We start from the raw sequence: 27,765 nt of genomic DNA on the forward strand, positions 1-27,765 counted from the left end.
TCCGGGGAAAGATAGCATCATGCATACCTCTGATCCCATATGCAAGACTACATGAGGCCAATGAGGAATGGATCCTAAACCAATGGTCAAAAACAACAGGAAGTTGGAAAGATCTATTGATTGTCACTCAGAGAGTACAAGAGGAGATGATGTGGTGGAACAGATCACATATAACACAGGGGATGAACTTTGCACAGCCAACTCCAACAGAGGCAATTACAACAGAAGTCATGCATATGGGCTGGAGAGCTCACATGGGCTCAATGAAGGTTCGAAGAGTTTGGAAAGAACAAGATGCAGTACAACACATCAGTGTACCTCAACTAAAAATGGTGTTCCTAGCCTTAAAGGCCTTTCAAGAACAGCTGTTAGGAAAATCTGCATTGATCCAAACAGACAACACAATGACAATGTTTTAGATCAGTAAGGTGGAACACAATTCCTGGCATTATCAAGATCTGAAAGAGACACGTTCGTGATAGATTCCTTACCTTAGAATATTCTCCAGGCGTCGGACTGGATCCAGAAAGTTTTTTGCTTAGCAGTACCTCTGCGCGTCTGAGGTGGCGTTGTGCAGCTCCGCGTCCGTCATTGGCGTCGTAAGGGCCGAGATGACGTCACGGAGACTACTTAGGCGCCACCCATGCGCGCTGACATCCGTTCTTTCTTTTTCCACGCCAAAAGCGCAGATCCGGATTGAGCACGTACCTCAGTCATTTTTTTACTACATTTTGAGACTTTTTGTCCCCCTCCCCCTCTTGTCTCCTGGTGCACGTAGCGATGCCAGGCTTTAAGTCTTGTGGGTTGTGGCGCCGTAACATGTTGGTGGCGGACCCCCGTCGCTCGCCGGAGGCGGACAGGTGCTCCGCCCCTGCGATTCCTCTGGAGCCGGGGAGTCCCGTAGCCTACCCGCTATACCCGGGTCCGTCGGCGGCTCCTGAACAGATGCAAGAGTTTCTTGCTGCCATGGATGACTTTTTAGGCCCCTGGCTCCCGCTGGCGCGCCTTCGGTCCCTACAGTCCCGTGTCCAGATCCTGTGGGCCCGGTTGCTCCGCCGCTGGCGCCAGCCCTGGCTCCGCAGGATCCTGCTCCGTCGGCTCCGGCCCCAGCGCTACAAGGTGCAGCGCCGCTTGCTCCGGCCCCGGCGCTGCCCTTGCCTCCGGCTCCGGCTCCGTCTCCACCACAGGCGCCGCTTATCCCACCACTGCCCTGGTTCTCGAAACATTAAGTTCCGACCTGGGATCCGCATTGGGATACAGCTCCGTCTTGGCCCGACCGGCGCTGTTTTCGGTGCCGTTCCCGACGCCGCTTGCCCCCTCTCCGGCTCCGGCCCTGCCGCTGCAGCTGGTTCCTTCTACTCCGAAGACCCCCTTGCCGGCAGTGTGACTCCGAGCCGGATTGGGTGGACGACCTTCAAGATGCGGGCAAGCTTTGTGTCTTCGGACCCGGGCTTTGCCTCTCCTCTGCCTACCATGGAGGAGGGCGCTTCCTATACCATGGTGCTGCGTCAGGCTACGTAGGCTCTCCATCTCCACCTCCCTACCGTGGCCCTTAAGACCAACCTCCTTACGCACGTGCTCCAGACGGCGTCTACGTCTTCGGAGCCGCTGCTGCCTTTCAGTGAGGCTCTCACCGAAGTCCTCTTGGACACTTGGTTGCGACCAGCCTCTGGGGCGCCGGTGGATAAAAACGTCGCCAGACGTCATAGCCTGGCGCCTGGTGACCCTACCTTCTTGACCACTCACCCCACGCATGAGAGCCTGGTCAGTCAGGCATCAACGTCGTAGAGTGCCTTTCCCACAGCTCTGCCGGACAAGGACTCTAAAAGGTTGGACCAATTTGGCAAGAAGTTGTTCTCTTCAGCCAGCTTGGGGTTGCGGTCGGTTAACACCGCCTGCTTATTGGGTTGTTACTCCCACGCGGTGTGGGATTCGGTAGCTGAGGTCTCAGTGTTCTGAGTAGGTCCAGGCTGTCCTTTCACAAGTGATTGCCGAAGTCAAAGATGCGGCGAAGTTTGCCATCAGGTGTGGTTTGGATACCGCTGATTCGTTGGGCAGGGCAATTTCCACGACTGTGGCGTTGCGGCGCCACACCTGGTTATGTTCCACTGGGTTCTCACCCGATTTCCAGAACTCGCTCATGGACATGCCCTTTGATGGCTCCGCCTCTTTGGCGATAAGGCCGACAATGCCCTGGAGCGCTTTAAAGACTCTCGGGCGACGGCCAAGTCTTTGGGTCTTTCCAAGAAGAACCCTGCCACACCTGGGTTTCGTTCCTTTCGTGGCCAAGGCAGGGGCACCCAGGCACGCTCTTCCAGCAAGCCTTTAAGAAAACCAGCAAGATGCTGACTCTGGCTCAGGTCCTAGCTGCCCTGGAGACTGGATGGTGGCGTTGGACTTGCAGGACGCATATTTTCACATACCCAACCTGCCGTCCCACCGGAGGTTTACGGTAGGCCAGGAGAATTTTCCGTTTGCCGTGCTCCCCTTTGGCCTTACTAGTGCCCCTCAGGTGTACACGAAGGTGATGGCGGTGGTCGCTGCTCATCTGCGCAGGTCAGGGGTGTCAGTCTTCCCCTACCTTGACCACTGGCTGTTGAAGGAGGGCACGCCCCATTCAGTCGTCACCCACCTCCAGACTACGGCTGACCTCTTGCATTTGCTGAGGTTCTCCATCAATTTGCCGAAGTCGCACATAAGTCCCTCTCAGAAGCTCCCCCTCATCAGAGCGGTTCTGGATTCAACACTGTTTCAGGTTTATCTTCCCGAGCAGCGGGTCCGGGATATTCAGGCTATGATTCCGCTCTTTCAGCCTCTATCCTGGGTTTCTGTCAGGCTGACCCTCCAGCTTCTAGGCCTGATGGCCTCCTGTATCCTGCTGGTGACACATGCCAGATGGCATATGCGGGCTCTGCAGTGGGACCTGAAGTTCCAGTGGGCACAGCATATGGGCAACCTGTTGGATCGCTTCCGGAGGGCGCTGCTCGACAGTTGCAGTGGTGGCTCACGAATCGCAATTGGGTCGGAGGCAGATCCCCCTCCCTTCCCCAACCGGAGCACACAGTGGTGACTGATGCGTCCCTCCTGGGATGGAGAGGCCACATGGGAGAGGTGGAGTTCAGATGCCACTGGTCTCCGGCGGAGTCCCGGCTCCATATCAACCTCCTGGAGCTGCGGGCGATCCGACTTGCACTGAAGGCATTCCTTCCCTCCTGTCCAGGGAAGTGTAGTGCAGGTGTTCACGGACAACGCCACCGCCATGTGGTATTATGTCAGGAGGTTCTCCGCCTCTGGACATGGCTGGAACATCAAGGCATTACCTTGGTGGTGCAACACCTGGAGGGTTCTCTGAAGGCCAGGGTGGACGAACTCAGCTGCCGTTGCATGGTGAATCACGAATGGCGTCTAAACTCGGACGTGGCGCAAGGTCTCTTTCTGCAGTGGGGAGAGCCTTGGTTAGATCTATTCGCCACCGAAGAGAACGTGCAATGTCATCAGTTCTGCGTGTTGGAATTTCCAACGGCGGACAACAGACCGCAACGCCACTCGCGACGCTTTTCGTCGTGAGTGGAGGTGCGGTCTGTTATACGCCTTTATGCCTATACCACTTCTGCCCAGAGTGCTGAAGATCAGGCGCGACTGGGTCCGAACTGCGCTCAAAGAGTATGTATCCTGAGCTACTCAGTATGCGCATCGATCCCCTGCTCTGTCTGCCGCTTCGGGAGGATCTTCTGTCTCAGCAGCAGGGAACGGTCCTCCACCCGAACCTGTCCAGCCTCCACCTCCATGCGTGGAGATTAAGCTGCGACAGTTTACACCTTTCGATCTTCCTCCCGAAGTCTGTAATGTCATTCTGGCAGCCAGGCGTCCCTCCACCAAAACGGTATACGCCTGCAGGTGGAACAGATTTGTGGCATGGTGCACAGCGAAGGCTGTGGATCCCCTTTCTGACCCTCTTTCTGAGGTTCTTCTGTTCCTTCTCTCTTTGGCCCAGCAAGGCTCTGCTCTGGGCACTATCAAAGGTTATCTTTCAGCCATTTCAGCATTCCCTTTGAGCCCCTTCATAAGTGTCCTTTGCATCTTCTCACTCTAAAAGCAGCTTTCCTGGTTGCTATCACCTCTGCCAGAAGAGTGAGTGAGCTCCAGGCCCTTTCTTCAACACCTCCTTTCCTTTCTGTTCATCCGGACAAGGTGGTTTTATGGACTCGTCTTTCTTTTCTGCCAGAGGTTGTCACGCCCTTCCACATCGGGCAGACCATCACTTTGCCCAACTTCTTCCGCCTCCGCATCCTTTAAGGGAAGAGGAGAGGCTCCACTGTCTGGACCCAAAACCTGCGCTCGCGCTCCATCTGCAGCATACACAGCAGTTCCTGGTGGATGATCAGCTTTTTGTTGGCTACGTGGGCGCCAAAAAAGGTTGGGCTGTGCACAAACGGACCATGTCCTGGTGGGTCGTTCTATGCATCAAAGCATGTTACTCCTTGGCCAAGAAGGAGCCTCCTGTGGGGCTGCGAGTCAATTCAACCAGGGCAATTGCAGCCACTACTGCCTTGGGACACAGCGTACCCTTGCAGGACATTTGTCAGGCAGCTACGTGGGACTCGCTGCACACGTTTACAAAGCACTACTGCCTTGACCGTCCGGTCCGGAGAGCCGGTTTCTTTGGCCGTTCTGTGCTCCGTGACTTTCTGGTGTTGCTGGGGTATCTATTCTAAGGTAAGGAAGCTATCACTAACGTGTCTCTTTCAGATGCACAAGTTACTACTTGTGTAATGATATATCTGTAGGAGACATTAGTTAGTGATAGATTCCTTACCGCCCCACTCATCCTTTCCCTTCTGCGAACTGATTACTAGGGTTAAGGACATCCCCTTTTATGGCCATAGTTTTATGCACCAATGGTCAGTATCTTGCATGGCTCTGCGTTTTGGCGCGGAAAGTCCTGTACAGAACTGACGTCAGCGTGCTTGGGTGGCGCCTAAGTAGTCTCTGTGACGTCATCTCGGCGCTCACGACGCCAGTGACGGATGCGGAGCCTCACGACGCCACCTACCGACGCGCATGGGGTACTGCTAGGCAAAAAACTTTCCGGATCCAGTCTGACACCTGGGGAAAATTCTAAGGTAAGGAGTCGATCACTAACTAATGTCTCTTACAGATATATTGTTACACAAGTAGTAACTTTGGCATTAGTCAAAGAACAGTGGAAATGGGCCATACAAAGGAAGATGGAACTAATGGCTGTTCATCTATTGGGAAAGGAAAATATAAAAGCAGACAAAGTGAGCAGACATGCATCTTGCTCACACAAATGGTTAATCAATCCTAATGTACTCAACAAGATCTTGATGTGGGGAACCCCAGCGATAGATCTATTCTCAACACCAATCAACACAAAATGCTAAAGCTTTGCCTAGAGACAGATATACCACCAATCCCTGGAGAATGCACAGTTGATAGACTGGTCGGGACATTTGTTTACACCCCCCCTCCCCCTCCCCCCAACCCTCTCTCACACCACTGATACTAAGAGTGATCAGCAAATTAAGACAGAGCAAAATGACACTCATACTATTTGTCTTGCAGAGGGCTAGGCAAACATGGTTCTAGGAACTCATATAGAAATGGTGCAGGGAAACATATAAAGATTACCAATGGAACAAGATCTGCTAACAATGGAAGGAGGAAGGGTATTTCATCCAGAACCAGAGTCGTCTTTGAGCCTGCCACCTGAAAATTTGGACATTTAAAACTGCCATAAAGCACAATGGCTGTTCTAAGAGAAGCAAATAAGCCAACTACCAGAAAATGCTGTATCGCAAAATGGAAAAGATACACCGTTTGGTGTCTTAAAAATTGATTATTACGAAAGAACACAAAGGATGAACAGTGTTACAATATTTAACACACCTCATAGACTGTTTGACATATGCCTCGGTAAAGGTACACTTGGCAGCGATAATGGCTTACACAAGGGGTCACATGGAAGCAGTTCTTCACTGCTCCCATAGTTAAAATGATTCTTAGAGGGGGCAAAGACAATTGCACCACAAAAGAAAGTACCAGCAGCCACAAGGAATTTAAATGTTCTACTCTTGCAGCAAGTGAAGGCGCCTTTCACACCATTGCACAAAGCATTGTTAGAAATACTCACCCTAAAAAAAGATTTCTTCTAGCCATTACATGTCTACGCCGGGTGACTATATTGCAAGCACTCACACTCCAAGAGCCATACTTCCAGGTCCACAAAAACAGGTTTGTCATGAGGGCATATCCACAGATCTCGCAATTTCACATGAAGCAAACTATACGGACACCAATTTTTTTTCTAAAATCCAAAAACACGCGTAAAGAATGTTACATACTTTGGGCGCAAGCAATGCCATAATGTATTATATTGAGAAGACAAAACTAAACGGGAAGGCGAAGCAACTATTCGTCTCATTCACAAACGGTTTTCTAGGAAGACCAGTAACTAAGAACAAAATTGCAAGATGGATCACACAAACTATTCAGATGTGCCACACAAATGCAAGAGAAAGACTTAGTAAACACCTAAAGCAAATTCGATAGGGAAAAAGTGAGCAACCATTTCTTTTCTAGTAAAGACACCCTTACAGGACATTTGTATGGCAGCAGCGTGGTCATCTGTGCACACGTTCACAAAACACTATTGCATAAACATGCAGATGAATACGGAAGCACAAGTAGAACAGAGGGTCTTACAACATCTGTTTACAAATCATTTCCCATTTTCACCCCAACCACCGTAAGGAAAACAAACGCTATAAAATCTATGCACAGCTTCAAAATGCTTCAAAATGTTTCGTTTCTTACCTGTGGGTGTAGTTTTGCTGCTTGAAGATTTTTCTAGAGTCACAAGCGACCCACTCATCTCCACTAAAAAGATGGGAGGAAAGGACAAGATACTAAAGGGGAAAAAAAAGAATCTGAAGATGGGGACAAAAGGTAGGAACTTCAGAAGGAAGTAGTTTGACATCACAAGGAATGGGGTTCCGTCGACCGACACCCTCCAACAACAAAAAGTAAAAGGGTTACCAAAATTTGGGTAATTCTGGACCTAATCACTAGATAGTGAAATAATGCCCAACATGTGAAACCTGAGAATTCTTCAAGCTGCAAACCTACACCTACAGGTAAGAAACTATACATTATTACAAATGACCCTCGGTTCCTTATAGAAAATGTATGGTATTGGCTGGTGTTAAGATTTATTGAGGCTAAACATACAGTATACCCATGTCACCCTGATTGGCTTGTTTGAGATAAGAAAGGGAAGAGCATTGAGTCAGCAGTTGTGATGCTATTGACATTCCTATAGACCTTAAAATCAGCATTAAATGAAAAAACGGTTATTAAGGTGCAAGAATTCAAACAAAAAGGCAATAAATCCAACTTTTTTTGTGTGTCCTAGAAAATAAATACAAACAGCAGAGCAACTTGCTCAAAATCCCGCTATTGTGGCAGTAAGTTTTCCATGTTAATTGTAGAAGTGGGCAGAGTTACCTATTCTCAGAATGTTCAGTTGCTCTGTTCCAATGCCATCTACTGCCATGGTGCTTGTAGAATGCTAAAACACATAGTTGTCAGCTAAATTCAGATACTGTTTCTTTTGTTGATGGGTCCGATTAATTCAACCAGGATTGTATACAGGGCAAATGCCAGAGTCAAACCTCTCTCTACTCTACATGTAAGTCTGCCTGCTTCCTATGTGAATCTGCCGGTTTTCCTAAACTATACACTTCCTCCATTTTAATGTTCCCATCCTTTGTCTTTGCTGCAGTGTCCATGCCATCGAGAGAAGAGCTCTGCCGGAATTCTTTAATGGCAAGAACAAGTCCAAAACTCCAGAAATGTAAGTCTGAACAGCACAAAGTTTAAGGGAGGTGAGCTGATGAGCTCTTCTAAGCTGTGGCATTTTTTTTTATCAGTCCTGCCCTTATCAGATCTCAGATTGATGCCTTGCTGTGTGCAGGCACCAAGGCATGGGTCTCAAGCCACTTGGAATATCTTTAGAAGTCTTCCTCAGCTGCACTGTGGAGTAATACAAATAGGTCAGTATGTGATCAAATGCTCCATGTGTTCATTTTATATTCCTTCTTTCTGGGGCATACGTAAAAGCTGAGACTGCACAGGCATACCACTGCTCTCTGATTTTCATGTTTGTACAGTCTTGTGACTTGAAAATAGCTGTACCTGAGACGTATGTTTTTAAAGTCTATGGTACTTAAGAGGTGACTGTGTTGTAGATAGCCAAGATCTGTAAGAGATTTATAACCTGAAAGTTTGTGCTACCATACCTGTAGGGCCAATGTGACTTGAGAAATTGCCCTTTCTGAAGCTTGAAGCCTAAGGCTCTAAGGACCTCGTGTGCAAAGGGTCAAATGCACTAGGCCCATCTAACGATTCTGAAAAGGTTTTCTGATTTGTTCAATGGGACTAGGTTACCATACCGACTCAGCTTTTGGAAGGCGCATGTGTAGGATGTCTCTTTTAAATACAGATTCCTTGTTAAATGTATTATTGTTTTGTGACTGAAATCCAGTCACAAAACATTAATATTTTACCCACACGTTAAAGGTGGTGGTAATCCTTTTTACATACAAATTTGGAGATTTTTGTCTTTTGAAGGAAAACCAGCTGCATTTAAAAAAACAGAATACAAAAAGATTGCTATATTTTAAAGCAGTCAGACATAGCAGACCCCAGCAGGCCATCATCCCTGTTATGCATCGCATGGTAGTTGGTCGCAGTTTTCAACCTACCTCATTAATATTCATGCAGTAGGTCAAATTGTGACTCACTATGATTCGGTATTTTGCGAACCAACCTATTAGCATGTAGTTCGGTTGACAAAATACCAATGTATTTAGTAAAGATCGGTGTGAGAATTTCAACCACTTTTAGCAAATACATTTTTAATACATTTAGCCCATAGGTGTGTGTCAATTAAGTAATAGAATAGCTCTGTAAGCTCTAGTTATTAGGCTTTTTAACTTTAGGAATAGTTAAACAATCCGAGGCCTGGACTTGCACGAGTTGTGGGAACTTATTGGCAGCTCTTCTGTCTTGTGGGAGGGAATGTTGCGGGTGGAGGTCTGTTACCGCAAGGAAGTTTTGCGAACAAATATGATTTGTAACGTTAACATAACACGTATTACAGATTCAAATTTGTGACAAAGGAGAGGCCACATTGTACAAGTACCCAAATTCCTGTACTCCTGAGACATGCACAGCTTACAAATGCTGCAATTAACATTTGGAATGTTTAACGAGTGCATCATTGCGACTGTCAACGTATGCACATAGTTATCACTCTGACACTGCTACCTGTAAATGCACGTCTCTTCTTTCAGTTACCTTGCCTATCGCAACTTCATGATTGACACCTACCGGTTGAATCCTCAAGAATATTTGACGTCCACTGCTTGTCGCCGAAACCTGGCTGGAGATGTGTGCGCCATCATGAGGTGCGTGTCTGGAGAAAGGAATATGCTAGAATGATGGAATGTATCAGCGCTTGAGCAGGGCAAGATATGTCTTTAAGTAAATTGGGGCAGAATATTCACAGAAAGGCGAGCAAAGAGAACGGAGAAGTAAAATTAGTGGCCTCTGAGTGAGAGAAGTCCTTGTTGGATAAAGTCAGAGTAGGATATTTTTAGGCCTAACAAGGGTGTGAGGTGCATTGGACTAAACACTGGGCTTCCTTTCCGATTGAGGTATACTGGAAAAGCTGTATGTGGGTCACAATTCTGTGCAGGAGGTGTGGAATGTCATGGTTGGGTTTGATGAACTTTACTTCTGAAGTAAATTTTCAGTCCTCAAAAAGATTCTAGTGCTTTTATGTTGGGTGTTTTACCTTCTCCTTGACTAACTTTAATCAATTTAATAATTTTGCCTGATTACAATCTGACCTTGTGACTTGTTCAGTCATTCTGTATTTATCTTTTTTCTGCCGGGCAGAATATTGCTTTTTAATGTAATGGAATAATTATTTTGATTGTATGAACTTTTTTGCTATTTTGCTTGTCACTGCTTGTTTGCTTTCCAGGGTACATGCTTTCCTGGAGCAATGGGGACTCGTCAACTACCAGGTGGATGCTGAAAGTCGTCCAACTCCAATGGGGCCCCCACCCACTTCACACTTTCACGTCCTAGCCGATACTCCCTCTGGATTAGTACCATTGCAACCCAAGACTCCCCAGGTGAGAGCTGCCTTAGCCTAACCAAATAGTAGTTAATGCTCCGCATTTATGGTCCATAATACTTCTTGGTGATCCAGTCCAATCACTGATGATGGCTTGTTCCAGTGGAAATTTGTTGGATATTCATATGGCTTTTTAAAGTTGGTGGATATCCTAGTGATTGAAAGAGAGCAATTAAAAAACATGCAAAACAGTCCTTTTGTCAGTAGGCAGGATGTAGTTAAAGTGTTGTCTCTCACATTAGTCTGTCATTGCGTTGCAGTGCGACATTCAGTTTATGAAGTGTTGTCACAGTTCGATGACGAATTCCTAAAGTGATAGCAGGCTCCTTGAGTGATTTCAAAGAATGGGATTTTGGTAACAGTGTGATGTTATGGTCTAATGGGGGATTCACCACCTGTTCTCTATATTTCCAGAATTGCCTGGTTTTAATTATTCCCGGAATCTGAGTTGGAAAGCGATCTTATTTCAAAATGTAAAAATGGTCAGGGCTACCTCAATTTTTTTTCCCGATGGGTTGAGGGCTTGTCCCAGTTTAAATGTATGCTCCAATGAACTTTTACCTCAACTGTTCAGATAACCTCTTAAACCTGTACAAAACTCTTGAATGCCGTTTTGTGAGTTTGGGTACTGAATCTCTGAAATTCCCGGAGATATTGGCATAGCCCAATAATATTTTATGGTTGTTACCAATATGACTGGGAATTAATCATTTCATTAACCCTCCCTTCATCTTGCAGCAGTCACCAGCAGCTCAACAAATGCTCAACTTCCCAGAAAAGGCGAAGGAGAAGCCCACCGACCTGCAGAACTTTGGGTTGAGGACAGACATGTACAGCAAGAAGAACACTCTTTCCAAGGTAATGGATCCTTTCACAACAGGAGGCTACATCCACAGCATCCTCTACTCTTTGGTACTACCCATTCTTACTTTTCTAACCTTTCTTATGTCGTCTTCACAGAGCAAAGCTGCAGCCAGTGCCACGCGAGATTGGTCAGAGCAAGAGACACTACTGCTGCTAGAGGTGTGGGACTGCCGTATACCTCCAATGGGAATGGGAAAATGGGAAGATGATGGAAGTTAATTTCTATAGTGAAGTATAAGCAGAAAAGAGACCTGCTGTGGAGGACTTGCAAATATAAAATATTTCTTTGCCATTATCCCTATAAGTAAGGAAATATTTAATGCTTGTGAGCGCCATTTTTAGAGAAGTAGCTGTCACTTTCAGCACAGATCCTTTCCATCTTTGTAAGTATAGAATTCCTTTCTGCTTTTAGAGCAGTTCTATTGAGTGGGTGAAAAATCCAAAACGTAAAAATCTGAAGAATTGATGCTGAAAAATTACTGTTAAGGAAGAAAATCCTAATTTTCTCAAACTTAAATATTTATTTACTACATGACCAGGTAAATATCTGAAAATTAACTAATTAAGAAAAAGTGAGAGCTCTGATGTGGTGCTGCGTCTTTTTGGCAGGCCTTGGAGATGTACAAAGATGACTGGAACAAAGTGTCGGAACACGTGGGCAGCCGCACGCAAGATGAGTGCATCCTCCACTTTCTGCGCCTTCCAATTGAGGACCCCTACTTAGAAGATTCAGAGTCATCCCTTGGACCACTTGCCTTCCAGCCCATCCCCTTCAGCCAGTCAGGAAACCCTGTCCTGAGCACTGTGGCCTTCCTTGCCTCCGTGGTGGACCCTCGAGTGGCGTCGGCGGCTGCAAAATCTGCATTAGGTGAGTGAATATAAGGGCTGTGCTGTAGAATGACTATGTTAATTTGGGACATGCCTATGCACAGGAAGAGAAGAGGTGTTCCAGGATCATTTATATTATGTTGTGGGAGAACTATAATTGGGACTTGTAAGATGAGATGAGCACATTAGTGGTTGTCTTGCAGATGACCATTCCTAATGGTGCCAATGATTTAAACCTTCAGTGACCCATATTCTTGTGTGATATGTTTCTGCAGCAGATATTTACTCTTGTGGCTCTGCAGCATGCATGATATGTAGCGTGCTGTAAAATCAAAGCCAAACTTTTAGAATTCCAACTTACTACAAGTTACTTGCTGCAGTATCTACCTCATTCTAATTCCTTGATTCCTGCTCAGACATATGAGTAGGATGAAGGATATGAGGACAGTACTGACACAGCTGTTTTTGCACTGTAAGAGCTTTGGATGCCAAGCTTTGCAGCATGAGTTGTTGTGTTTGCCATTCCCAGATGAATCAATCTAACAGCTGTCCCTCTGTGTATGTGAAGTATTTTGTGAAAATTAATGGTAATTAAGAAATGGAAGGTGGTCCATGTGATTGGAGTACTAAGAAAAAGGAGTTATTGTCATGAGTAAACTTTACTGTACTTATTTCACAGCTCCTCTAGTCACAGGAATAGGGTAACAAGACTAGAATAAACTTGTCAGCCTTGAAGGTAATATCCAACATGTAATGTTTAGAGTAAGAGTGTGCGAATAATTCCACTCCACCGGCGGAGTTTTAGCCCACTCCATCTTACGCTTGTAATGTGGAGTTCTGGGAAACCTCAGTCAGCCACTGCGTCGAAGAGTTTTTTCTCGTGCGCTGCTCACCAATTTTAAGTTGGCGAGCGAGAATTGGTGTCCCCTTATGTGCTAGGATGGCAGCTGGTGAGATTTTTTCAAACTGGATGGCCGTGGGCTGTCGCAACCATTCATGGTGAACAAGCTACCACTCAAGTTGAAAATCTACTTGAGTGGCAGCAAAGAAGTAGCGCCCTCTGTTTCGCCATGTGGTGCCATTCGTGCTGTACAAGCTCCTTGTGCTAAAAATCAGTGCGACGTGCCGATTCTGTCTGCCCGCTGGACTCCCTGGAATCTTGCGGAGTTTTTATGCAACTCTGCAGAATTCCACGGAGTGAAACTCCGCGAGTTCCGCCCACCCCTCGTTTAAAGACAGTGATGGCAAAGGTCAGGATGTCGCTCTGCAGATAACATCAGTATGGTCACGCCTTTGATCTGATTGATGTCTGTCTGCCTTAGAGTTTACCACATGCATGAATACCTACAAAGGGTTTGGGATACCATGCATTGCTTAGCTACCATTGATGGAGGAGATCATTAAATGTGCTGTTGAAAAGTTCTCTGCTTTTCTCCCATGTACACCTCTGAAGAGAACAAACTATTCAAAGGATTATCAAAGTTGGCAAGTAAAAAAAAGCAAAAGCGTTCTTTAAACATTTAAATTGTGGATGGGTCTTCTAGCTTCTGAATAAAGATTATAAAAGAGTAGACAATAAATATGCTGATTCAAAAGAAACTGGGATCCAGCGTTTAGCCATAATGTTTTATGAAGTGGAACATTATCTTATTGGATAGTACCAAAACAGTGGTACGTCTTTGAGAGCTTAGAAACCTCAACTCAGAAGTTTAATATGGCGAGGCCATCTTTTCCCTCATCCTGCACCTTTATATCACTCATGTGATTTCTTGCTATTTCCAAATGAGCAGAAGTACAACCCGGTCTGGGGAATGTTTTTAAGAACAGTTTGACATGAACTTTTTTCTAGGGAACAAAAATCACTGTTCCTTTACTTTGGTGTACTACTTATTCAGAAGGTCTTCAAAGTATGATACATTAAGTTACCCGTTTTAATTTCAGATCCTCACTCTTTCTGTTTGAAATGCATTTAGTACTCCCATAAGTTGAACACATGTCCTTGTGAGCGTCTAAGCATTATGGGCCAGATATACTGAGCTTATTTACGTTAGGAAACGGGCCTTTTCACAGAATTTGTCAGTTTGTGTCCACAAAAAAGCATTTTGGTATGTATGAAACCCACACTTTATTCGGTGGCATGTTACCAAATCACAATGTGGGTTTACGACCAAATACCATTTTGGTATTTGTAAAGGGTGTCCCCTTTTAGGTCGAGCCTGGGCAATGCATGCGCTGCTCTGCGAGGCATGCTGTATTCAGGTAGGGAAGCTCCGCCCACTCACTACCCATAGTTTTCATTGTCCACTGTCATTGTCCACTGTAAACTGTGGTTGTGCATTGATCAATAGGTCCCTCCTTAGTACTGCCTTATCTCCTTTTGTAACCTCCCATGACAACACCCCCTGTTACGAGTGTTGTTACTCTGTAGGCTTTAATTACAGCCTCCAAGCACTTTTCTCAAATAGCTTTGTCCTGCCTGCTATTACAGGCAAGACACTCTCTCTCCTAACGCTTTTTAATTTATTTTTGTTGCAGGACCACATTTGTAATGCAATCAGTCTCGCATTTGCGAGAACTTAAGCTATTCGCAGTGTAAATGACAATGCTTTTTATTTATCGGTTTAAACAACAACACATAAATAAAAGGCATTGTCATTTACAATGCCAAAAGCTCAAACTCTCGTAAATGCGAGACCTATTGCATTGCCGATGCTTGTTAAATACTGAATCGGAATAGTATGTATTGAAGTTTTGCTGCCGAATTCTGGGACCCCTTCCCCTTTAAAACATAGTCCATTTTTCTTTATGGGAAATAGGCTGCATTTAAAATTAAAATAAAATAGCTTTATTAAAAAGCAATGATAGAGATAGTGGTCTACTGACCCAAACAGGCCACTGTAGGAAACTGGCTCTATATATACTACACCACAATGAGGTATAGTGTGTATAGAGTCCAGGTGACCCCAGAAGTAGGCAGCGGGGAAAGTTAGATAGAACCTTACTCTCTAATTGTGGTAGAGTAGTCAAGCAGTAAGGCAGTATCAATTGACAGTGTTAAGCATCTGATGTACAAACTCAGTCAGCAAATGAATTCACACACTCAATAACTGAACTCTAGGCCAATTGTGTTTGTATAAAAATATATACTGTTTTATTTTTTGAACCAAACAAGCCTGGCACAGGTAAGCATCTAGGGCCCGATGTAGGTAATTCTAAATTACCACTTCTAAAATACCGAATCATACCGATTCGGTATTTAAGAAGTGGTAAATTAGAAGGGGGGAAATGTAGGTATTTCAGAATCGGTAAATACCGAATCGTTAAGATTCGGTATTTACCGATTCTGTAAATACCGAATCGGTAAAGCCCATTGATTCCTATGGGCATTGCAGCCCATAGGAATCAATGGCCATTACCGAATCGGTATTTACCGATTCGGTAAATACCGATTTTTGCAAGGGTGCAGGGGGTGTCACTTTGACACCCTCTAGCACCCTGAATTCAGACACGTGTGCCATGTGGCACACAGACATGCCCTAAGGGCATGTCTGTGTGTCACATGGCACTGGTGTGCATGCACACATGTGCATGCACACCTGTATTCGGTATTTTACCACCCAATAGGATTGGGTGGTAAAATACCGATTCTTAAAGTCCTGTGGCACTCTGACATGTGCCAGCTACATCTGCATTTACAGAATCGGTATTTTACAGAGTCTGTATTTACCGATTCGGTAATTTTACCGAATCGGTAAATACAGAATCGGTAAAATACAGCTTCTGTATATGCATGCCCTACATCTAGAAAGCGTAATACCGGTCGGAAACGGACGATTTCGGCCGTTCCCGACCGGTATTGGGGCACCTACATCGGGCCCTAAATATTTTTCAGTAACAAGTTACTGGGTATAAAACAGTTTGAAAATGCTTTAGAAATTGTACCTTGTTAGATTTACAGGGGATGCAGTAGGTTGCAACACTACATACAGTACATTGAAATGAATAGGCTTTTTCAGTAAATTACAGGTAAGTTACTTTTTACGTTACTTTTCTAACTCAGTACCGGATACCTAGATTCAGCACTGAGACGTTTCCTGTAAACAGGTAAGTAATTACGTTTTAGTTATTCGCATGATTTGTAAAGAATATTATTAGATTTCAAAACTCCACACAGTCGTTTTCTGGCAGAAAAACAGTGCATTGAAAAGAATAGGCTTTTTCAGTAAATCACAGGTAAGTTACTTTTTATGTTACTTTTCTAACTCAGTGTTGGATACCTAGATTCAGCACTGGGACATTTCCTGTAAACAGGTAAGTAAATACGTTTTGGTTATTTGTGCGATTTTTAAAGTATATTTTTATATTTCAAAACTCCACACGTAGAAACTTTTTGGAAGAAAATTGTCAATGTTATCCTATGGAGGAAAAACAGGTTAACGATTCACAGGTAAGTAATCGACTGTAGGAGTTAAGATTCTGGGGTTAGACTCAGGGGTCCCCCAGGGTCAGTGATGTACTGTTGTTGCACCCTCAGCGGCACTAGGGCGGTCAGGTACAGTGTGTTGGGGTCCAATGTTATCCAGTGGGGGATAGGGGGCCTCCGATTGGTGGCTGCTGGCAAGCAGGCCACATGGTTGTGGAAGCAAGGCTCCTAGAGAACCTCCGGTTTGCAAAAGCACTGCAGGCAGGGAGACAAAGGACTTCTGGCTGCGACCACCACTTGGAGAGGTAAGTGGGGAAGTTAAGGGTTGGTTAGACACCATCGCTTTGGGCACACAAGGCGTAGGGCGTCGGGTGCCTTTTGGGCTCGGATCTTCTTACCAACTCCTGGTTGCGGTTAGTGGGGGGCCTTCTGGATTTAGGCTGCAGGTGTCGGCTGGAGGCTTGAGGCAGGTCAGAGGTCACCGGATCGCGGGTCAAGATCACCGAGGTGACCTCCTCGTGGTGTTTTTCCATTCGAGCTCGGGCCGTGTTCGGCGGGTGCAGAGTGGGCTGGATTCGCGGTCCCTGGCTGCCGCCAGGGGTTGCAGTTGAACATATCCGGTGTTAACGGGAGAAGCAGTCTTTGGAAGTGAAGGCAGGCAGGCCCTCCGGGGTTTTGAGGTTGCTGGCTGCAGGACACACTGGGATTTCACAGGAGCAGGTTCGAGGGGAGATAGGCCAGTAGGGCTGGGACCAAGTAAGTGGGCGTCTTCCTCTTGTTAGCTGCTGCACAGCTGTTTGGTTCTTCGTCTTCTTTTCTTCTTGTTGTCGGGCTGGATCTGAGTAAGCAAGATTCAGGGTGCCCCCTAATTACTATTAGTGGCATTAAAGGTAGGTAACGGCAGGGACTAATGGGTCCCTTCCCTGGGGTGGTACACCCCCTATTGAGCCACCCTCCAGTGGGAGGGGGCAGGAGCCTGTCTCTGGTTGGCTAGGTCCCCCCATCCTCAAGATGGCGGGGACTCAGAGGTGTGCCTCACCTCGCCTCCCCCACCTGAGGGGTGGAATTGGCAGAGGTGGGCACACCTCTTTCCCTCACTTGTTTTCCGCCGGCTCTCCCTCCCAAAGTGGGGTTAGAACTAGTGGGGACCAGTTGCTGAAAGCAGCAAATGGTCATGGGAGGCTCACAAAGGCTGCATGCCTTTGAAGCTTCCCCTCTTGTGAACCTTGCCCATCCTGGGGGAGAAGGCTTGGCACCTCGTCCCAGGATGTGCATTGTTTCAGGCCCCTGAGAGCTGCAAGCTCTCGACCCAGGGTCCAGATACATGTCTGGTGGTGGCAGCTTAGGCAGCCACTTAGTCAGGCCACTAGGAGTTGGTCGAGTTTCAGGGGGCATCTCTAAGATGCCCTATGTTGTGCATTTTACATTAAATCTCACACTGGCATCAGTGTGGATTTTATGTGCTGAGAAGTTTGATACCAAACTTCCCAGTTTTCAGTGTAGCCATTATGGTGTTGTGGAGTTCGTAATGACAAACGCCCAGCACCATATACTCTTAATGGCAGCACTGCACTTACAGTGCCCAGGAATGGACTTGGGCACTGTAGGGGTACAGGGCTCGTGCACCTGTACCCTCACCACTGGCATAGGGCACCCAGCTAGAGGGGTGACTGATGTATGCCAGAGCAGTTGTTTGTGGGCTGGGCACATAGGGATGTGTGCCATGTCGACTCTTACACTTTGTTCTGCACCAAGACACACAGCCTGCAAAGGCAGAGTGAGAGTGTCAGGGTACAGGGCCTCTAAGGGTGGCACAGTTAGTGCTGCAGCCCTCAGAGGCCTTCTCTGGTCACAGTGCCCTGGGTACCTACGGTACTATTTACCAGGGGTGACATGTGGCCAGAGATGCCAATTGGGTTTAGGCTTCAATGCAGTTTTAGGGAAGGAACATAGGCCCCTGGGTACCTGATAAGCAGGAGCCCAGGGCACACTCAGACAAAGAACATCAGCAATTCAGCAAAAAGTGGGGACATACCATGCAAGAAAGAGGGCACTTTCTCACAGCCACCGTCCAAGTGATGACACAGATTCCGAGTGAGTTGCAAATTGCAACTTACCTCCATTAATATTCATAAGGTAGGCCAATTTGCAACTCACTAGTTATCGCTAATTTAAGTTTAAATCTCTTATTGATTTGATTTCAAGACAATAAATCACCATACAACCAAAATGCATCATGGCCATCAAATGCAATCCGGCAAAAGGATTATCGCTGTGGAAAACCTACACCCCTTCTCCTCTGATTTCAGTTGAACGTTCTCGTACTTGTAGTGGGAACTCCGTAGTTAAATAAAAGATTGCCCCTAGGGAAGGTGTCTTACTGGGAAGCAGAGGTGCTCGAGTCTGTTTGCTTGGGTGGGTCTGCAAGTCGCCGCAATCTCAGATATTTGGGGCAGGTGCGCTCTAGGAATTCGGAGGCAGTGGCGTCACTAGGGGGGTGCGGGGGGTGCGGACCGCACCGGGTGACACCCCTGACATGGGGTGACACCATCAATCAATCAGTTACGCTGTGTATGTAACACAGCTCAGTCTGCGGCCGGCAGGAGCTTAATGATGTTAATGAAAGCAATTCACTTTCCAACCATCACGTGAAAAACACCACAAGCAAGCACAAAAAAAAATCATCGCAGTGCAGAGATCGAAGTGCTAAACTGAATGGGCATATATAAGTCAAAGGGAAACACTTCTCGGGTATAAAAACAGTTTTCTGGGAAGGGAAGAGGTTACTTGAAATGAGAGGGTTCGGTATTGCTAGTCACTGAATTCAGGCAGGCAATGGACTAAAATTGCCCAGAAAGCTCCCAAGATTGAAATTCCCACAGACAAAAACAGATGACAAATTCCAAGTAATACTGTAGTTAAAAGAAATCGCTTTCTGTAATATCGGCTGTGTTTCGCAGTGCCCCGGGGTGCAGGCGGAGGGGGAGGGATGGTGCAGGCATAGAGGGAGATGGTGCAGGCAGAGGGTGAGATGTTGCAGGCGGAGGGGAGATGGTGCAGGCGGAGGGGAGATGGTGCAGGCGGAGGGGGAGGGATGGCGCAGGCAGAGGGTGAGATGTTGCAGGCAGAGGGTGAGATGTTGCAGGCGGAGGGGAGATGGTGCAGGCGGAGGGGAGATGGTGCAGGCGGAGGGGGAGGGATGGTACAGGCGGAGGGGGAGGGATAGTGCAGGCAGAGAGGGAGATGGTGCAGGCAGAGAGGGAGATGGTGCAGCCAGAGAGGGAGATGGTGCAGGCAGAGGGGAGATGGTGCAGGCAGAGGGGAGATGGTGCAGGCAGAGAGTGAGATGTTGCAGGTGGAGGGGAGATGGTGCAGGCAGAGGGAGAGATTGTGCAGGCAGAGGGGGAGATTGTGCAGGCGGAGGGGAGATGGTGCAGGCAGAGGCGAGATGGTGCAGGCAGAGGGTGAGATATTGCAGGCGGAGGGGAGATGGTGCAGGCAGAGGGAGAGATGGTACTGGCAGAGGGAGAGATGGTACTGGCAGATGGAGAGATGGTGCCAGCGGAGGGGAGATGGTGCAGGCAGAGGGAGAGATGGTGCAGGCGGAGGGGGAGTGATGGTGCAGGCAGAGAGGGAGATGGTGCAGACAGAGGGTGACATGGTGCAGGTGGAGGGGAGATGGTGCAGGCAGAGGGAGAGATGGTGCAGGCAAAGGGGAGATGGTGCAGGCAGAGGGAGAGATGGTGCAGGCAGAGGGGAGATGGTGCAGGCAGAGGGTGAGATGTTGCAGGCGGAGGGAGAGATGGTGCAGGCAGAGGGAGAGATGGTGCAGGCAGAGGGGAGATGGTGCAGGCAGAGGGAAAGATGGTGCAGGCAGAGGGAGAGATGGTGCAGGCGGAGGGAGAGATGGTGCAGGCGGAGGGGAGATGGTGCAGGCAGAGGGAGAGATGGTGCAGGCGGAGGGGAGATGGTGCAGGCAGAGGGAGAGATGGTGCAGGCAGAGGGAGAGATGGTGCAGGCAGAGGGGACATAGTGCAGGCAGAGGGTGAGTTGGTCCATCCGGTAAGTTGTGAGGGGGTGACACCATGAGTTACCCGCACCGGGTGACACCACCCCTAGTGACGCCACTGTTCGGAGGTCAAAAGTTTGAGAAAGGGTTCCCACAAGTCGTAGAATGAGGTACCCGGGTGCACAAGGGACAACGAGATTCCCTCCATCCCCAATATGCTCCACAATCTATGGAGCCATCCCGATTGAGTTGGGACAGTCGTAGTGCCCCAGTAAGAGAGTATATTTTGCAAGGCTGCCTCTAAAGTGAGTGCCATTTGCCTGCCCCTCTGAGATCTAAGCGGAAAAGTGATTGGGTTTGGGAGGCCCGGGAGAGAATACACTGGAAGACGCTGGATTTGGGTGTCAAAGTGGGAGTCTTTATCATCTAGGATCTGCTTCCAATAACCCACAAGAGAGGGACAGTCCCATAGCAAATGGGTAGGGGTACCCAGCGAGCCACAGGCTCTCCAACATTGGGGATTTTGAGAGGGGTACTCTTTTGGAGCCGGGGAGGGGCCAAGTACCAATATGGCTCCCCCAATGACTCTGCACCCCCTCAGACCCTCAGCAAGGCTATGGACGTGATTCGCCCGGTCATATTGGACGTGCTCAACACTTCCATCTCCTCTAAAGTCGTACCTCCGTCATGGAAATGTGCGATGGTGAGGGCCTTGTTGAAAAAGCCCAATCTCGACCAGTCCAACTTGGCAAATTACCGTCCTGTCTCCTTGCTCCCCTGGCTAAGCAAACTGCTGGAGAGGCACGTAAATAACACCTTGACAAACTATTTGGAATCAAATAGCCTTCTGCGTGCCTCTCAGACAGGGTTTCGCCCTTTACATGGGACTGAAACCGCCCTCCTAGCGGTAACAGAGGAGGCAAGAGCAGTGTTAGACCAGGGAGGAAAAGTTGCCATCATCTTATTAGACCTCAGCGCCGCGTTCGACACGGTAAACCATTTGACGCTATTACAACGTCTGGCGGACATGGGCGTGCCGGGCGCGGCCCTGGAATGGCTGACTTCCTTCCTGGCTGACCGCTTTTTCCAGGTCTTTGAGGGTGAGGTGGTGTCACCTAAACATCCACTCAGGTGTGGGGTTCCTCAGGGCTCATCCCTGAGCCCCACCCTGTTTAACACCTACATGGAACCCCTAGACAGGATAGTCCATCCCTTCGGTGTGCGTATTGTCACCTACGCAGACGATACCCAACTGGTGGTCTCGTTAGGCCACTCGGAGGGATCGTCCAACACCTTAGGCCCCTGTCTGGAGGCAGTTGCCAGATGGATGCAATCTTCCTGTTTAAAACTTAATGGGGAGAAGACAGATGTCATTTTATTGGGTAATCCTTCTCCCTCTGTCTTTGCATCCATCTGGCCACCATGTCCGGGCCCACCTCCTGTCCCCAAGCCCCAAATAAAAAGCTTGGGGATCTGGTTTGATACCACCTTGAATTTCTCGGCCCAAGCCACAAAAACAGCCGCTACCTGTTTTGGATTGATGAGGATGCTGCGGAAGGTGCTCCCTCTGCTTCCATTTCAGGCAAGGAGGATCCTGGTCCAGGCCCTCATACTATCTCGCCTGGACTATGGGAACGCTCTCTATATGGGAGCCCCATCCTTTGTCACTCAGAAGCTCCAAGTCACCCAAAACAGTGCGGCCCGGCTGCTCTACAATCTTCCTCGCTGGCAGTCAGCAAGGAATGCCCTAAGGGAGCTTCACTGGCTCCCCATAGCGGCTAGAGTTCAATTCAAGGCCATGTGTATTTTACACAAAGCTTTCTATCGCCTGGGTCCTGCAATCTTACAGCCTTTGGTCACTCCCTATGCCCCATCCCGTGCCCTCCGATCCGGTACCCTCCAATTGGCTACCTCGATCAGAATCAGGAAAGCCCGCTGGGGAGGCCGTTCTTTTTCACACACTGCGGCTAAACTTTGGAACACCCTTCCTTTACCCCTGTGAGAAACCACTAATCATCTGGCCTTCAGGAAAGCCCTGAAAACCCACTTGTACGCTAAACTCTGCTGATCTGCCCGAGCCTGTGTTAAGTAAGCTTTCAGTCATAAGCGCTACGAGGCCTCCGGGTAGATAGCGCTATACAAGTGCAATTTTCATTCATTCATTCATTCAAGTTACTCAGTCAAGTCAATATAAACTTTATTTCGGCAATTACTGCCATAAAAGCACAATTTCATTAGTGACATCACAAAGTAGAATAACCTACTAAAATTAAAAACAGTAGGGATTAGGAACAAAGTGGTGGTACATTTTTCATGGGGATCATAAGGTGCAATTGGCAGAGAAACAAATATTAGTTTAGGGCAGCAGATCACATCTTGTGGGGGGGGGGACATCATATGGGCCATTTCATTTAAAAGTATAAATAGGTAAGCTAGAAAGCATGATTAAAAATCAAGCGTCGGTTAATAACATTTAAGATACTACTTTTGTGGCCGTTTCAATGGAGGCTACATTACGCGCTTTGTGGCAGGCCCTATGGTAGACGCTGACCACTTTTTCTGCGTCCGTGCTCAGCCCAGTTTCCCCTCCCACCGCAACTGACCAGGCGTTTTCCCAGTGTCGGGGACATGTTTGGTAAACTTAAACAAATCCGATGTCAAATGTGAATCAGTGTGTCTCGTAAGTACCCACTTTTCAAATGGTGTAAGATGTCTCTTGCCACCCTCCTACACTTCAGAGTGAAGCACCCAGTGTCAGATCTGCAAATAGTTCTACCGTTCTGTTTCCGGTATATCCTGGTTCCTGCGGAAGTCGAAAAAGGATAGGGGCCCTGTGGTGTCAAAGATATGTCCTATGGAATGCTGTCCCTCCTTAGTCCAATGCGGAAACCCCACCGAATTTAACCGGGGGTAAAGTCGGAGTTGTGAACTATGGGTGGGATCATGGACGGAAAAGTTGTAAGCCCTAGAGAGGCAGCGGCCTTGTCCCCAGCTAAAAGGGGGTGTAGGAAGGTGGATACCTGACTATGGTTACCCCAGATCTTTTGCCTAGTGTTTAGCTGGTTTTCGACTTAGTTGGCCTGGGATCCTGCTAATCAGGGCCCCAGGCTACCTGCTCTCTCTGTAAAATGGACTCCATGTACTTTAGGTACATCTCCAATTGAATATTGGGTCACCTTATGAGCCCCTGTATAGTGTACCATAGGTACCCAGGGCATAGGTGCATTCAAGGCCTACCAGGGGCTGCAGCATGTATTATGCCACCCCTGGCAGGCCATCCAAATTGACACAACTGGCTGATCACTCAGCTGGGGCAAGGTGGTGTAATCACCCTTTGCTTTAGATATAGTATACCTATATCTAACCTTATATATAGACACATATACACCTATAAGTCACTCCTATGGCAGGCCTTTACAATCCTGGAGGCAGAGTGCTTCGTTTTATGTGAGATGTTGCTCTAGCATGAGCTGAGCCTGTCTGCAGCTTTCGGAACCATGTCCTTAAAGCTGTTCTATGATCTAGCCATACCAGTGCATTATAATCCTCGCGGTTGTATGCTATCTTTGGCTTGGCTATATCAAAACATGTTGTGTAAGGTGTCATACGCTTTGGAATACTACCCCCTCACCAGTTCTGGCGACTGGGGTAGCATTCCACCCTTCTAGAGGGAGAAGACATGTTGTTCCCACTAAACCCGGTTAAAGTTAACCAGAGCCTCAGCATCACAAAATGGATGCTGCTGCCACTGACACAAGTCTGACCTCCTGCTGCTGGGAGTCCTTCCAGCGAGGGAGCCTTGGACAATAGGTTTCCTGTCTTGGGAGGTGCTAGCATCACCCCAGACAGGCCATAGTGTATTGGGGCAGGGAGGGCTGAATGAAATGAGACACTGCCTGGGGCGCACAAGGTGTCCCATGCATAGCCAGGTTCAAACCAGTTGCTGGGGCACTACAGCCCCAGGGCGAAACTGGACTAAGGGAAAGGGGTGTAACCACCCCCTTTCCTGTAGGAGCTGAGTCTAGAGACTTTAGATTTATCCTGACTGAAACTTGAAACGAAACTCTGGACCTTCGACGTTCTACTTGAAGATAGAAGACTGAAGAATCTCCCTTGTGGTCAAGGAGTGACCACCCTGCACAAGCAGGCACCATTAAGCGGTCAATGGTTTGCTTTGGTGTCGCTTCCGCCAGAGCCCGAACACAGAGCCTGACCAGACCCGGACTTCCAGACTTCCTTCAGCCCGATCCACAGCCACAGCAAAGCTGAGAACCGTGGAGGCGACGCCAGACGTGGGACCGGCCATCTTGGAAAGCCTGCAAATTGCTTTCCGTGCAACTTCTGGGGCACCCTCGAAGTTGTGAATTGGGGACTGAGAAGCCCCAGCCCCGAGCATCATCGGCACCAAAGATCAGCCCTCCACACTCCACGAGTGCCACGTGGGGCCCTTTTACATTTTCCTGCTCGACGCGTCTGTCCGGTCACTTGCCTGTTGGCTAGTGGCCCTCTGTGATGACGACCCTACGAATATCCACCGCTGGCCTGGTTGCTCCAGAAGCCATCTTCGATTCCTGCGTGGGTTGCCTTAGCCAAGGCTTGTTGACTCCAATCTAGAAGCCGACAGCGAGACCCTTCGTGGGACAGTCCGTGCCCAGCTCCTGGTAGTCGTCAACACCTCCTGGTCCACATGGCTGCAGAGACAAGCTTCACGACATTACCTGATTGCTTCGCGACATAGCCTGGTTCCTTCCTGTTCACTGGCTAGTGACCCAGACTCTGTCCCCTCTGCTTTCAGATACTCTTCATCCTCGATCCGCCCTTGGATCCAATCGGACACTTCTCTCCTGGTCGCCTGCAGCATCTTTCTACAAGGCTCCATAGGATTCAGCGACGAAACCCAACACACTTTGATACCTATTCACCCGCTTCCTGTGGGTGAGGTAACGCGAGTACTCCGGTGCTCCTGTGGGTATTAACTATCCTAGTGTCCCCGTTTTCAGTAGTTTTCTCCTAGTCCATCCGGAAGTGACCTAAAACAACTAGTTTCCATTTCTTTCGTTCCCATTCTAACTCTATGGTAACTTGCGTGTGTGTAAAGACATTGCACAAGCCTCCCGTGGGCCTCCTACTTCCTATCCTTTGGTAGTACAGTGTAGCCCCAGCGATGCCCTAGGCCTATCCTTTGTTCATGACGTGGTTCTTATACCACTATTTTAGTATATGGTTTGACGTGCCCCTAGGGTGCTACTGTATATTGTGCAACTTATTGTATGATAATTAAGTATCTTGTTATGTGCTTGTGCCTCTGACCTCATAAAGAGTTCAGAGGGGTTGTGTTAGAAATAAATACATACATATTTTATATATAACCTGTATGGTGTCCTTTCATTTGGTATTAAAGGGGTTACATATGGTAAAACAGCTGGCTTCACATGCCCTCTTGAGATTAGCCTAAGACGGATTTGGCTATGCTACCACTAGGATAGCTGGTCTATAAGGTTAACTTTACAACCATCACCATAAGGGTTGTTTAGACTGATACAGGGTTCCCACTAGATTAGTGGACATCACATATCAGGCCAACTTCTCACATTGGTGTGCAGCGGTTGGGATAAGAGCTTGCTGTTGTTTTATCATAATATCTTGAGATATCATTTGAAAGATCACATTAGGTACCTATAGGTACATATAACAAGACTTATAATACTTAAGTTCTACGGAACTTAGTCTTTGTAGACTAAAGGGCCTAGCACACCCTGACTACAACTCCTAGAGAGGTTTAGTAGGAAAACGCTCAGTGTAGGTAGGTGCACACACCACACCTCACTAGATCATGTCTGCCACAGATAAACCTAGTGTGTCTCTACCTGTGGGAGGTGACCCTCCAAGGTCACCCTCCAGATTTGATATACTCCACTTCAGAGAGCTGAGACACTTGTGTACCACAAGGAAGTTGAAACAGGGTTCTAACCCTACCCTTCAACACCCGATAGAACTCCTAGAAGAATCTGAGGTTCTTAAGGCCTCTAGTACAGGCCCTACAGGTAATGCAGATGAGGTCCTACCCTCAGCAGATGATGCCACTGACCCTCCAGTCATAGATGATGAGGATGAGGTTAGGGAAGATTCTGGGGGTGAGGTAGACAGCCAGGTCCAAGTTAGGAGACTTAGGCAGGCTAACCTAAGCCTAGATGGGGCTGGAGAGGGGGCAGCCCCATACAGACCTATTAGGAGACTTAACCAGAGGTATAGGATGGACAGGTCCCACTCAGGGGACTCCAGCCACTCTAATGCTTCTAATGGCGCTAATGCCTCTGCTCAGAGGAGAATTACTTCCCCTCATAGGAGAGAACATCAGGCCAGAATGAGAGAGGTTAATCTGAGGATTGACAGGCAAGAACTTGAAGTTGCCTTGGCCAAGGAGAAACTTGCTCTTGCAAAAGAGAAATAGATAAGTGGAGTAGATTCCACTGGTGGCAGCAATATCCCTAAGGATAAAGATAGGTCCTATGATCATAGAAACCTAAGCAAGATTGTGCCCCCCTACAAAGATGGGGATGACATCCACAAATGGATAACTGCTTTGGAGAGGGCCTGCAAAGTACAGCAGGTACCCCAAAGTCAGTGGGCAGCAATGTTATGGCTCTCCTTTTCAGAAAAAGGTAGAGATAAGCTCCTCACAGTTAGTGATGAGGATGCTAAAAACTACTCGGCCCCGAAGAGTGCTCTAATTGATGGGTTTGGCTTAACCACTGAGTAATATAGGTTGTTGTTCAGGGTTACCCAGAAGACACAGACTCAGGACTGGACTGATTTTGTAGATTGTGCTACTAAGGCTCTGGAGGGCTGGTTATTGGGCAGCAAAGTACATGACTATACATGATTGTACAATTTGATTATGAGGGAGCAGATCCTTAGTAATTGTCAAAACCAACTTCTACACCAGCACCTGGTGGACTCAGAACTGACCTCTCCCCAAGAATTGGGAAAGAGGGCAGACAAATAGGTCAGAACCAGGATTAGGCCTAAGAATCATGGTAGTGACCAGAAGAAAGATTCTACCAAGCCTCAAGAGAAAGGTGGGGATAAATCTAAAGACAAGTCCTCCACAGGGCCCCAAAACTCCAATGGTGGGGGTGGGTCCCAAAACACTTCCTCTAACCCTAAGAAACCTTATTGCCATGTCTGTAAACAGCATGGCCACTGGAAGACTGACAGCAGTTGCCCAAGTGCCAACAATAGGGAAAACATTCCCCCCAAGTAATACTCACAGACCTCCTGTTACTATTAGTAGTAATCCCCCAGGTGGTGGGAGTGCCCCCAAGAATTTGGCTGGGTTTACTTTGGGAACTCATGTGGACTCTGGCCTAACCAGGTCCCCTAATGTAGCTACTTTTGTCTGTGAAAATGGCA

The 27,765-nt window shown here is 47.7% G+C and overlaps 1 protein-coding gene across 4 annotated transcripts in view; it reads left to right on the top strand.

The window, feature by feature from the left end:
* The window catches only part of SMARCC2 (SWI/SNF related BAF chromatin remodeling complex subunit C2), a 482,651-nt gene that overhangs the window by 188,733 nt on the left and 266,153 nt on the right, over positions 1–27,765 (top strand). For 3 of the 4 annotated variants that reach the window (XM_086963879.1, XM_086963886.1, XM_086963883.1), the window contains exons 15-20: positions 7,805–7,876; positions 9,378–9,491; positions 10,073–10,226; positions 10,967–11,086; positions 11,189–11,251; positions 11,702–11,960. In XM_086963879.1, the coding sequence (XP_086820005.1) occupies positions 7,805–7,876; positions 9,378–9,491; positions 10,073–10,226; positions 10,967–11,086; positions 11,189–11,251; positions 11,702–11,960 (782 nt within the window). The remainder of the gene's footprint in view (positions 1–7,804; positions 7,877–9,377; positions 9,492–10,072; positions 10,227–10,966; positions 11,087–11,188; positions 11,252–11,701; positions 11,961–27,765) is intronic. The other variant, XM_086963881.1, reaches the window with a different exon arrangement.

This window comes from Lissotriton vulgaris, chromosome 1_1 (genome assembly GCF_964263255.1).
Source record: "Lissotriton vulgaris chromosome 1_1, aLisVul1.2, whole genome shotgun sequence".
In the NCBI taxonomy this organism is placed as follows: Eukaryota; Metazoa; Chordata; class Amphibia; order Caudata; family Salamandridae; genus Lissotriton; species Lissotriton vulgaris.